The sequence below is a fragment of the Mastacembelus armatus genome, chromosome 17, assembly GCF_900324485.2.
Source record: "Mastacembelus armatus chromosome 17, fMasArm1.2, whole genome shotgun sequence".
Classification (NCBI taxonomy): Eukaryota; Metazoa; Chordata; class Actinopteri; order Synbranchiformes; family Mastacembelidae; genus Mastacembelus; species Mastacembelus armatus.
In genome coordinates, this window is record NC_046649.1 from 22,998,511 (window position 1) to 23,011,892 (window position 13,382).

Sequence of the window (13,382 nt, forward strand, 5' to 3'; positions counted from 1 at the left end):
GAGGATTCTGGGATATGGAGTCCGCAACATGGACCGAGCGCTTTCTGTTGACGGAGCGCTCTCCCTGACGGCCATGTTGGAGATTTTTATTGTCTCAGTTTTAACTTTACACAAACATTTTAAAATTAAAAAAACGGGGATTTTGAAACCAAAACATAACAAAACATGTGGAAACCTTCAGCCTGTCCCATGTGGACTAGGATCAGGGTCTGTGCAAAGTAAAAATGTTCCAGTACAAGTCATGTTTTTAGTAATGTACAAGTAAATGAAGGTTAATCTGTACTCTGAAGCAGCTGTCAAAGGAAAAGTATGTACCGCTTGTGGCTTAAACTTAACTGTGTTTTCAGGTTATTAAACAACATTTATAAATTAATGCATCAATGCATAAAAATCTAACTGTTGAGGCTGATACTTATAGTTTAGTTATGTGGCTCCCAACCTTGTTTTCTACACCTCGAAACGATAACTTGAGAAATCTAAGAGGTTGTGAGATTAGCTATTAATAAGGTAGAAATAATACTAATCAAATAAAACAGTAAAGGCTAAACCTGTATTATTTTTTCTTTATTATTTTGGTTAAATTCCTGATATGAATTTGTCACATTGGCCCTTGAAGTGTTTTTTAAGTTAAATCATATGAGAAGTTTACAGGGAAACTACTGACACAGTCCAATATTTCACCTGAACTGTAGTGTAAAAATATAAAGCAACAGAAAATGGAAATAATCAGATAAATATTTACAACCTCATGAGTAAATATTTATATATATGTTATATATTATATTATATTTTAAAAAAGCCTGGTGATTTGCCTTTTAAGGCTCATGCAGTGGGCGAAAATATGATTAATCATTGGCATCTACTGAGACCTGAAGCAATTTACATTTTCATGTTGTGAAAATATGGATTTAAATTAAAAAACTTCCTTCATGGATTAAAGGGAATCAGAGAAGAAACTTGAAACATAAGAAAAAAATATCTAGTAGATGAATGAAAAAAGAAAAACTTGACTTTGAGGGAAACGACTGATAGAAAACTGCAAATCTTTCTGCTGTAGTGTAGAAATGACTACAAAGAAAATGGCTGACAAATGCTCTGCAGAAATGTCTTAATGAGCTTTAAGGAACAAACAGTGAGACAAAGCTTAATCCCTTAAACTCCAAGTCATTTTTATTTTTAGGAATTTTATCATCAAAATCCATAACCTAAGCCTCAGCTCACCAATAGTAAAATGAAAATAAACTTTGAGCTTGATGGATAATCAACACTTCAGAGAAGCTGTCTTGGCTCCATCTCCAGGTCAGAATGACAAAGTCAGAAAAGTCCAGCAGAAAGTCACATTTTTCTTCTGTCTAATCAAAAACCTAAGAGTGAACAACAGGCTTAAAATAATAGGTCAGTGACACTGATGCTGTGGAGCTGGTTTTAAAATGACTGATCTACAGCCCTACTGAATATGATGCAAGTTAATGAGGGACAACAATGTAAGACAAAAAAATGTAGACATTTGACTCTGGAGAGACATTGCAAATAGGTGTGAATGTCCCAAGTAGATAATGGATTGATGGACTATTGTGGCACAACAATGACACAGTTTAGATCAGGAAAACCTGGTAATGCTTTGTGTTGTCCTGTAACACTGGCAGGGAGTTCACCAGATAGCATGAGCATCAATAACCACCACGACTGACCAGACAAAACAGGGAAGTTACAGTATAAACTCCCCTCAAACGCGTATTTTAGTTGGTTCCGCCTATTTTGTTCTGCGTAACAAATAGGCGAAAGTATTTCAAATTGATTTCAAGATGAAAATAAAATCTTCTTTATGGGTCTGTTAGATTTAATTTTAAGACCTTTGAAACACGAATTTAAGACATTTTAATGCTTTAAGGCCTTAGTTTTATAATATAGAATTTAAGACTTTTTAAGGATCCACGGACACCCTGAGGACTGAGGACCTGACACAGGAGTTTTTATCTTGTTGTACCTAAATTCATATCTGTTTTTTGGACAACATAAAGTCCAAGATTTGTCATTGAGTCCAAATCTACATTAATTCGATTCTTGTATGTGACTGCTACACCAACTCCTCTCCCGCTCCACTCCACCTCCCTCAGTAGGCTCTCTCTAACCCACCTTCCTCAGTATCTTTTAGATGTCACTAATGTATCACAAAATTGGGTCCCAGAGACCTGCTGGAGCCTATCCCAGCTTTCTCTGGGTGAAAGGCAGGGGTCCACCCTGGACAGGTCACCAGTTCATCACAGGGCCACATAGAGACAAACAACCTCACACACTCACACTCACTCCTATGGGCAATTTAGAGTCACCAATCAACCTGACATACATGTTTTTGGACTGTGGGAGGAAACCCACACAAGCACAGGGAGAACATACAAACTCCACACAGAAAGGCCCCTGATGGGTTTCAAACCAGGAACCTTCATGCTGTGAGGCAACAGGGAAAACCAACAATCCACAGTGCTAAAATACATCCATTCATCCATCCATTTTCTATATCTGCTTTTTCCTGAAGACCAGGGTCACGGGGATCTGCTGGAGCCTATCCCAGCTCTCTCTCGGGTGAAAGGCAGGGGTCCACCCTGGACAGGTCACCAGTCCGTGCTAAAATACAGCTGAGCTTAATTAACTCAATGACTATTAGAGTTTACATAGCTCAGCAGTGTTGTCAAAATAAATATCCCACCAAAATTCACCATACCAAAGCTGAAGTCCAGCATAGAGAGGTTGAGTGAATGTGGTCTGGACTCTGTGGAGGAGAGTCATGGTTTCAGAGACACTGTAGAAGGACAGAATACCTGCTCTGTGATCCAGGTACACTCCTATTCTAGTGGACTGGGGACCTGACACTGGAGTTCTGATATTATTGTGCCAAAAATCATAACTATTCAGTTGACAATCCAAAACCCAGGATTTGTCATTAAATCCAAATTCACATTCACTTGACCACCCTGCTCTGCTGATATTCTTGTATGTGACTGCTACAGAAACTCCTGTCCCGCTCCACTCCATCTCCCAGTAACAACGTCCAGTCAGACTCTCTCTACTCAGGACCTGACACCAATAAGTGAATCTGTCTGGGTGACTGGAATAAGACTGATATTGACTCATTAATGTTGCTTTTCTGTTTCCCTCAGATAATAACAGACGGGTGTTTGCTGTGTTTGGATCCAGTGTGATTTCCTGTGAATATTGTAAGAATCCAGCTCTGGTCTTGGGCTCTGGTTGTGGCAGTAAAACATCCACTTCAGTCAGAGCCAGTGAGATGTTTGTCCATTTCTCCCTCAGAATGTCCTGTAGTTTATCTCTGAGCTCTGACACAGCTGCTGTCACGTCCTCAAAGTATCTCAGAGGACGGATATTGATGCTGGATGAGTCTGTAGGTTCACTGAGAGCTGACACTGAGGGGTAGTTCTGTAGAAACTGGGTGTGATCCTGTGTGTGTGAGAGCTGCTTCAGATCAGCGTCTTTCCTCTTCAGCTCAGTGATCTCCTGCTCCAGCTTCTCCTGAAGCTGTTTGACTCGACTCACTTCAGTTTCCTGCTGGGATCTGATCTGCTGCTTCACATCAGAGCGTCTTTTCTCCAGGAGACAGATCAGCTCACTGAAGATCTTCTCACAGTGAAAAATGAAATGGGCCAAATTTGATACAACCTGAAGTAAACAGTCGGGTGGTGCTGCACCTGTAAGGGACACAACATGAAGACTGTACTGCTCATTGTAGAACAAGGGAGGGACTTTGGACACAGAATGCTGTTGGGCTCTTAGGTTCAAAGGTCAGGGCGGTCGAGGCCTCAGCAGGACTCGGGCATCCTCTCAGGCCGGGCTGATTGACAGGTGCTACAGGGAGCCACACTGCTCACCTGTTTAAGGGTGTTTGAATGTTTGTTTTCTAAATGTTGTTATTTAGCTTTTATCCATGTGTATTCCTCGTTCTTTAGCATAAAAAATATACCGCTCTGCATAAACCCAAGGGTGTTGTGTTTAGACCCAGACTCACGTTTGCGTGCAGGCTTCCTGTCCGACCACTCCTGAACCTCCACGTTGTCCCCGGGACCTCCGATGAAATACTGGTCCTCAAAGGTGGAGTTGTCAGGGATGTCAAAGGGATCCCAGGCCTCCGTCAGAGCGACCTTTGCGCAGTCCTTGGTCTTCTGGTCGATCTGGAACATCACCATACTCTGGTACAAGTAGATGTACTCAAAAAACCTGCAGCAGGATGGAAGCAAACAGCACAACACAACCTTTTATGTTGAAAGATGATATTTGACCTCTTATAAACCGCCCCCAAATAATGCCAAGCTATTTGTGTTTCCTTTAAAAACTTCATGCTCTGACTACAGTTTGAAAGTGAACATTTAGTTATCACAGCTCTTCAGTACAAGCAGTGAACAGCTCTGATTTCACTGTCATGGACAAACACAAGACTTCAGTGACACTGGACAGCATGTTTCAGTATTACCTAAACCAAGGGTTGGCAACCTTAAACACTCAAAGAGCCATTTGGACCCATTTTCCACAGAAAAGAAAACACCGGGAGCCGCAAAGTCCTTTTGCAATATAAAATAAAATAACACAGGTTAAAATGTTTCTTGCCTTTATTCTGTCTTTTAAATATTCTCTGTCTGTGAACAGCTTCCCGTGCCTGGCCATTTCATGAGCGGCCAAAAAACTAGCGTATATGGTTGAATTTGCAGATTTCATCCACTTCTTAAAAACATTTTTGCTCATATCAACCTTCTGCATCAGTTCTGAAACGGCTTTTTTTCTCTCATCCCCAATCCGGATATTTTTGAGCAAAGGCTGCGTGTTTATTCTGGAAATGTCTCGCAACATTTGACTTTTTGTTGTTTGCTAGTTTCTCATCACATATTAAGCAGACTGGTAAACCAGTCTCGTCAGCAGTGAAAGCAAATTAATCTGCCCACGTAGCATTAAATGTTCTGTTTTCTTCAGATACTTTTCTTTTCTTAGAATTCTCCATAGTTGATTTACCTGGAGTCGAAAAATTATAGAAATCGCGCGCAGGCAGCTGTCGTACATTGGCGGTTGTGATGAATATTAAGAATGACAACAATTTTTAATCATGTTTTATTTAGATTTTACAAGATCACCATCCATCCATCCATCTTCTTCCGCTTATCCGGGGCCGGGTTGCGGGGGCAGTAGCCTAATCAGGGATACCCAGGCTTCCTTCTCCCTGGACACTTCCTCCAGCTCTTCCGGGGGGACACCGAGGCGTTCCCAGGCCAGCCGGGAGACATAGTCCCTCCAGCGTGTCCTGGGTCTTCCTCGGGGCCTCCTTCTGGTGGGACATGCCCGGAACACCTCCCCAGGGAGGTGCCCAGGAGGCATCCGAAACAGATGCCTGAGCCACCTCAGCTGACTCCTCTCGATGTGGAGGAGCGGAGGCTCTACTCCAAGCTCCTCCCGGGTGACCGAGCTCCTCACCCTATCTCTAAGGGAGCGCCCAGCCACCCTGTGGAGGAAGCTCATTTCAGCCGCTTGTATCCACGATCTTGTCCTTTCGGTCATGACCCAGAGCTCATGACCATAGGTGAGAGTAGGAACGTAGATTGACCGGTAAATCGAGAGCTTCGCCTTCCGGCTTAGCTCCTTCTTCACCACAACGGACCGGTACACCAACCGCATTACTGCTGCCGATGCCCTGATCCGTCTGTCAATCTCACGTTCCATCCTTTGCTCACTCGTGAACAAGACCCCAAGATACTTAAACTCCTCCACCTGAGGCAGGATCCGTCCACCTGTTCCTTACTCAGAGTTTTTAACTGAATTCCCTGACTTCCTGTCTGATTTAGTGCTTAGATCAGATAAAGTCATTATAGTGGGAGATTTTAACATTCATGTAGATGTTGAAAATAACAGCCTCAGCATTGCATTTAATTCTATATTAGATTCAATTGGTTTCATTCAAAACGTTAATAAACCCACCCACTGTTTCAATCACACCCTTGATCTTGTTCTGACCTATGGCATCGAAATTGAACATCTAATAATTTTCCCCCCAAATCCTGTTTTGTCAGATCATTCTTTAATAACTTTCGAATTTAAAATGATGGATCATGCAGCGTCTGGAAGAAAATTCCACTACAGCAGATGTTTATCCGACAACGCTGTTAATAAATTTAAGAAAATGATTCCATCTTTATTTGCATCTATGCCAAGTATAAACATAATGGAGGGCAGCTGCCTTAATCCTACTCCCTACCAAATTGATCATGTTGTTGACAGCGCTGTAACCTCACTGCGTGAAACGCTTGATTCTGTAGCCCCTCTGAAAAAGAAGTTAGTGATTCAGAGAAGACTAGCCCCATGGTATAATTTACATGTTCGTACCTTAAAGCAGGCATCACGAAGGCTGGAAAGGAAGTGGCGTTCCACAAACTTAGAGGAAATTTTTCTAGCCTGGAAAAACAGTCTACTAACATATAAAAAAGCTCTCCGTAAAGCCAGAACTGCATACTATTCATCACTAATAGAGGAAAATAAGAACAATCCCAGGTTTCTTTTCAGCACTGTAGCCAGGCTGACAAAAAGCCACAGCTCCGTTGAGCCCAGTGTTCCCTTAGCTCTCAGCAGTGATGAATTTATGAGTTTCTTTACAAATAAAATCACAACTATTAGAGATAAAATTCAGCAGATGCTTCCTATACCTGCAATAAATGAATCTTTTACTACAGTAGCTCTTGAATCATCTGTAGGACCTCAGTTATGTTTAGACTGCTTCTCTCCTATAGATCTCTCTGAATTTACATCAGTAGTTGCTTCATCGAAATCATCAACGTGTCTCTTGGACCCCATCCCGACTAGACTGCTTAAAGGCACCCTGCCATTAATGAACTCATCTTTATTGGACTTGGTAAATTTATCTCTAGTATCAGGCTACGTACCCCAGGCCTTTAAGACTGCAGTAATCAAACCTTTACTCAAAAAGCCTAGTCTTGATCCAGGTGTCTTGGCTAATTATAGACCAATATCCAACCTGCCATTTATTTCTAAAATCCTAGAAAAAGCTGTTGCTAAGCAGCTATCAGACCACTTACACAGGAATGAACTATTTGAAGATTTCCAATCAGGATTTAGAGCACATCATAGTACAGAAACAGCACTGTTGAAAGTTACCAACGATCTTCTCTTAGCCTCAGATAATGGACTTGTTTCGATACTTGTCCTCCTAGACCTTAGTGCAGCATTCGACACCATTGACCACAACATCTTATTACAGAGACTGGAGCATGTGATTGGTATCAGAGGAACAGCGTTAAAGTGGTTCCAATCCTATTTATCGGACAGATTCCAGTTTGTTCATGTCCATGATGAACCTTCCACACGAACAAAAGTTAGTTATGGAGTTCCACAAGGTTCTGTGCTAGGACCGATTCTGTTCACCCTGTACATGCTTCCTTTAGGATATATCATTAGGAAGCACTCTATTAATTACCACTGCTATGCGGATGACACTCAGTTATATCTATCTATTAAACCTGTTAACACAAACCAGTTAACCAGACTTCAAGCCTGTCTAACTGACATAAAGGCTTGGATGACCAGTAACTTTTTACTTTTAAACTCGGAGAAAACAGAAGTCATTATATTTGGGCCTAAAAATCTCAGAAATAACTTTTCTAAAATTATAGCTACTCTAGATGGCATAGCCCTGGCCTCCAGCACTACTGTAAAAAACCTTGGAGTTATTTTTGACCAGGACATGTCCTTTAACTCACACATAAAACAAATTTCTAGAACTGCATTCTTTCACCTGCGCAACATTTCCAAAATTAGGAACATCCTGTCTCAAAATGATGCAGAAAAACTAGTCCATGCGTTTGTTTCCTCAAGGCTAGATTACTGTAACTCATTACTATCTGGATGTCCTAATATCTTAATAAAAAGCCTCCAATTAATCCAGAATGCCGCAGCCAGAGTCCTGACAGGAACTAGCAAGAGAGATCATATTTCTCCTATATTGGCTTCTCTTCATTGGCTCCCTGTAAAATATAGAATAGAATTTAAAATCCTTCTTCTCACATACAAATCCCTTCATAATCAAGCTCCTTCATACCTTAAAGACCTCATAGTACCATATTATCCCAATAGACCACTTCGCTCTCAGAGTGCAGGCCTACTTGTGGTTCCCAGAGTTCTCAAAAGCAGAATGGGAGGCAGAGCCTTTAGCTATCAAGCTCCTCTCCTGTGGAACCAGCTCTCAGCCTGGGTTCAGGAGGCGGACACTCTCTGTACTTTTAAGGCTAGACTTAAAACCTTCCTCTTTGACAAAGCATATAGTTAGGGCTGGCTTCAGGCAACCCTGAACCATCCCTTAGTTAGTTATGCTGCTATAGGCCTAGACTGCCCGAGGACCATTGGTGCACTGAGCTCCCCTACCCTACCCCCCCCCTTCTCTCCCACCTCATGTATATTCCACCATTGAATGTTACTAACCTTGTGCTCTCTCTCTCCCCTAGTTTGTGCTCTCTCCCTCCCTCTCTCTCTCTCTCTCTCTCTGTACCTTCTGCAGGTGTCCCTGGTCCTGGAGCTGTTTATCGCTGATGTGCAGTTACTGGCCCCACCAACTTGCAGTGTCTATTTGTTGTTTATTTTTGCTGTTCTTTTCTCTCTGCTCTATCCACTCACCCCAACCGGTCGAGGCAGATGGCCGCCCAAACTGAGCCCGGTTCTGCTGGAGGTTTTTTTCTTCCGTTAAAGGGAGTTTTTTCCTCTCCACTGTCGCCAAGTGCTTGCTCATAAAGGGAATTGTTGGGTTTTTAGTTTTAGTTTTTGTAAAGTGCCTTGAGATGATTTGTATTGTGATTTGGCGCTATACAAATAAAATTGAATTGAATTGAATTGAATCTCTCCCCTGGCCTGGAGATGGCCAGCCACCTTTTTCCGGGTGAGTACCATGGCCTCAGACTTGGAGGTGCTGATTCTCATCCCAGCCGCTTCACACTCGGTTGCAAACCGCCCGAGCGCACGCTGGAAATCCTGGCTCGATGGAGCCAACAGGACAACATCATCTGCAAAAAGCAGAGATGAGATCCTGTGGTCCCCGAACTGGACTCCCTCCGGCCCCTGGCTGCGCCTAGAAATTATGTCCATAAGTGATGAACAGAACCGGTGACAAAGGGCAGCCATGCCGGAGTTCAACGTGCACTGGGAACAGATCTGACTTACTACTGGCAACGCGAACCAAGCTCCTGCTCCGTTTGTATAGAGATCGAACAGCCCTCAGCAAAGGGCCAAGGGGCCCCACACTCCAGGAGCACCTCCCACAGGATGTTGCGAGGGACGCAGTCGAATGCCTTCTCCAACTCCACAAAACACATGTGGACCAAGATCACCATAATTTTCAAATTTGGAATTACATTTTAAAAATTAACTAAACAAAAATACATTTTAATTAAATACTCATTGTTTATTTCCCAAGGCTGTAGGGAGCCGCAGCAGAGGGATAAAAGAGCCACAGGTTGCCGACCCCTGACCTAAACCCTCAAGTGTACTGTACATGACACTGTGCTCTGTGGCTCTCACACTCCTCCTGCTGCTCATGTCTATTTCTAACAACAAACTGGACCAACTGGACTCATTTAAAATTGTCATTTTTCAATCCTCACTTTTATTGTTAGACAAAACATTAACTTTCTGTAAAAATAGACAGTGAATTAAAAATCTTACATTGTGTTTGTTTGAATAACAAGGCAGAGATAAAACAGAAAGCAGAGATCATAGTTCCACCCACTGTTTGATTAATGTGACACCACAAACTATTAATGAAACTAAATCATCATCTCATTGAGCTGTTTTAATCCTGTAGCATCTATTTGACTTTACAAATCTCAGCACTGCTTCCAGCATTAAACAAATTGGAAAGGTAGAATCCAGCATAGAGAGGCTGAGTGAATGTGGTCTGGACTCTGTGGAGGAGAGTCATGGTTTCAGAGACACTGTAGAAGGACAGAATACCTGCTCTGTGATCCAGGTACACTCCTAGTCTGGAGGACTGAGGACCTGACACTGGAGTTTTGATGTTGTTGTGCCAAAAGTTATAATTATCTTCTCCACAATCTAATGCCCAAGATTTGTCATTGAAACCAAATACACATTCATTCAACCACCCTGCTCTGCTGATATTCTTGTATGTGACTGCTACAACAACTACTCTCCCGCTCCACTCCACTTCCCAGTAACAACGTCCAGTCAGACTCTCTCCACTCAGGACCTGACACCATCCACTGAATCTGTCTGGGTGACTGGAATAAGACTGTTCTTGACTCACTGATGTCGCTTTTCTGTTCCCCTCAGATAATAACAGCTGTGTGTTTGCTGTGTTTGGATCCAGTGTGATTTCCTGTGAATATTGTAAGAATCCAGCTCTGGTCTTGGGCTCTGGTCGTGACAGTAAAACATCCACTTCAGTCAGAGCCAGTGAGATGTTTGTCCATTTCTCCCTCAGAATGTCCTGTAGTTTATCTCTGAGCTCTGACACAGCTGCTGTCACGTCCTCAAAGTATCTCAGAGGACGGATATTGATGCTGGATGAGTCTGTAGGTTCACTGAGAGCTGACACTGAGGGGTAGTTCTGTAGAAACTGGGTGTGATCCTGTGTGTGTGAGAGCTGCTTCAGATCAGCGTCTTTCCTCTTCATCTCAGTGATCTCCTGCTCCAGCTTCTCCTGAAGCTCTTGGACTCGACTCCCTTCAGTTTCCTTCTGGGATCTGATCTGCTGCTTCACATCAGAGCGTCTTTTCTTCAGGAGACAGATCAGCTCACTGAAGATCTTCTCACTGTTCTTCACTGCTTTATCAGCAGAGCCATTGATGGTCTCCAGCTCCAGCTGAAGCACCTTCACATCTTTCTCTCTGTCGTGGATTCTCTGCTGGATTTTCTGTCGACTCCCCTCGAGCTCTCTCTGCCTCTCAGTCCTTTCTGCTGCAGCTGAGACTGTGTCGTGGCCTTTATGTTCGTCCACAGAGCAGAGATAACAGATACAGTGCTGATCAGTGCGGCAGAACATCTTCATCACCTCATCGTGATGAGAGCAGATGCTGTCCTGGAGCTTCTTGCAGGGCTCCACCAGCTTGTGTCTCTTTAACTGAGCTACATCATAATGAGGCTGGAGGTGTTTCTCACAGTAAGACACCAGACACACCAGACAGGACTTGAGGGCTTTCAGTTTTCTCCCAGTGCAGACATCACAGGCCACATCTTCAGGTCCAGCATAGCAGTGATCAGCAGAAGCAGCTTGGAGTCCAGTCTTCTTCAGCTGCTCCACTAAAGCTGCAAACATGGTGTTTTTCCCCAGGACAGGCCTCGGTGTGAAGGTCTGCCTACACTGAGGGCAGCTGTAGATATTCTTCTCATCCTCTTCATCCCAGTGAGTTTTAATACAGGTCATGCAGTAGCTGTGTCCACAGGGAACAGTCACCGGATCCTTCAGTAGATCCAGACAGATCGAACAAGAAAAGGTTTCCTGGTCAAGCTGAGCTCCTTTCTGTGCCATTTCACCTCTCAGTGGTAATGACTGTGTGACTTTGTTAGAAGTGAAACTACTTTGAGCTGTGATCTAAACAACATGTGTTTGTACAGTGAATGTGGTCTGTCAGCTCCTGCACTTCCCCACATGTTGGTTAGACCCATCATCAAACTGTAGATCTGAAGGGAAGGAAATACGTGGACAGACTGGAGCTGATGTGGGTGAGAGCAGAGGGAGGGTTATCAGGCTGAGCCTCATTCCAGGAAGACAGAGATTCTGCTTATTTAACCCTTGAATTCCCAAATAAATACACTGGTCAGTTGTTCATTTAGGGATCATGTCGTCCTCAGTTTTAACTCACCTGCTCTGTTCTCCTAACATATAAACTAAAAACAATCTATTTTTGATGTAGAGGATTTCAGCTAAAATCAGTCATGAAGAAACCAGAACACTGTTAGAAAATGTCAGACTTAGTTGATCACTGACATGTTGACAGGCCTGTTGTATCATTTACCTTTTAAGGACATTTCTTCAGACAGACCTACAACTCCTGGTTCAACATCCATGGTATAGAAACGCCATAAAATGTTGTTGATTCTTTATTTTAGGAGTAAATATGTGGTTGTTTGGACCAATCACAGTAGACTTCCTGCTATGAGGTGACTGATCAAAACAAGGCCCTGGTTTTAGATTTACAGTAATTCAGACAGAGACACAGCATCAGTCTCATACAATATGCTGATATTAGCCTGATAATGCTAACGTTTCTCTGTAAGTAAGTAAGCAGTCACACCTGGATGACAATCATTTTACTAGTTTCCAGCAAGATGGTTTCCTGCTAAAAAAGAAGCAAAGAAAATGTAACACCTGGATCTCAAATAAACTAAAAAACATAACACCTGTGAATTTGGCTTCAAACACTGTGTCCAAAATCACTCCCTGTTTAATTTATGGTGCATTATATTTAGCTGACACCATTTTGTTTCTGTATCCAAACTGTGAAATCTGTGTAGCACAGACTAATAACCGCTCACAGTGAAAAATGAAATGGGCCAAATTTGATACAACCTGAAGTAAACAGTCGGGTGGTGCTGCACCTGTAAGGGACACAACATGAAGACTGTACTGCTCATTGTAGAACAAGGGAGGGACTTTGGACACAGAATGCTGTTGGGCTCTTAGGTTCAAAGGTCAGGGCGGACGAGGCCTCAGCAGGACTCGGGCATCCTCTCAGGCCGGGCTGATTGACAGGTGCTACAGGGAGCCACACTGCTCACCTGTTTAAGGGTGTTTGAATGTTTGTTTTCTAAATGTTGTTATTTAGCTTTTATCCATGTGTATTCCTCGTTCTTTAGCATAAAAAATATACCGCTCTGCATAAACCCAAGGGTGTTGTGTTTAGACCCAGACTCACGTTTGCGTGCAGGCTTCCTGTCCGACCACTCCTGAACCTCCACGTTGTCCCCGGGACCTCCGATGAAATACTGGTCCTCAAAGGTGGAGTTGTCAGGGATGTCAAAGGGATCCCAGGCCTCCGTCAGAGCGACCTTTGCGCAGTCCTTGGTCTTCTGGTCGATCTGGAACATCACCATACTCTGGTACAAGTAGATGTACTCAAAAAACCTGCAGCAGGATGGAAGCAAACAGCACAACACAACCTTTTATGTTGAAAGATGATATTTGACCTCTTATAAACCGCCCCCAAATAATGCCAAGCTATTTGTGTTTCCTTTAAAAACTTCATGCTCTGACTACAGTTTGAAAGTGAACATTTAGTTATCACAGCTCTTCAGTACAAGCAGTGAACAGCTCTGATTTCACTGTCATGGACAAACACAAGACTTCAGTGACACTGGACAGCATGTTT

At 43.0% G+C, this 13,382-nt stretch overlaps 1 protein-coding gene across 1 annotated transcript; it reads right to left on the reverse strand.

Annotated features, from left to right (window-relative positions):
• Window positions 1–2,544: 2,544 nt before the first annotated feature.
• LOC113134992 (uncharacterized) lies at window positions 2,545–11,637 on the reverse strand. Its single transcript, XM_026314623.2, has 3 exons — window positions 9,869–11,637; window positions 4,022–4,265; window positions 2,545–3,704 (listed from the first exon to the last, which is right to left on the reverse strand). The coding sequence occupies exons 1-3, from the start codon at window positions 11,540–11,542 to the stop codon at window positions 2,662–2,664; spliced, it is 2,961 nt and encodes a 986-aa protein (XP_026170408.1). The 5' UTR covers window positions 11,543–11,637; the 3' UTR covers window positions 2,545–2,661.
• Window positions 11,638–13,382: the final 1,745 nt, after the last annotated feature.

Coding starts and splice junctions, on each gene's coding strand:
- LOC113134992 (XM_026314623.2), bottom strand. CDS start 11,542: ATGGCACAGAAAGGAGCTCAGCTTGACCAGGAAACCTTTTCTTGTTCG. Junction 4,266..9,868: donor GCAGTGCTGAGATTTGTAAA/GTCAAATAGATG, acceptor TCAACATAAAAG/GTTGTGTTGTGCTGTTTGCT. Junction 3,705..4,021: donor CAGGAAGCCTGCACGCAAAC/GTGAGTCTGGGT, acceptor TGTCCCTTACAG/GTGCAGCACCACCCGACTGT.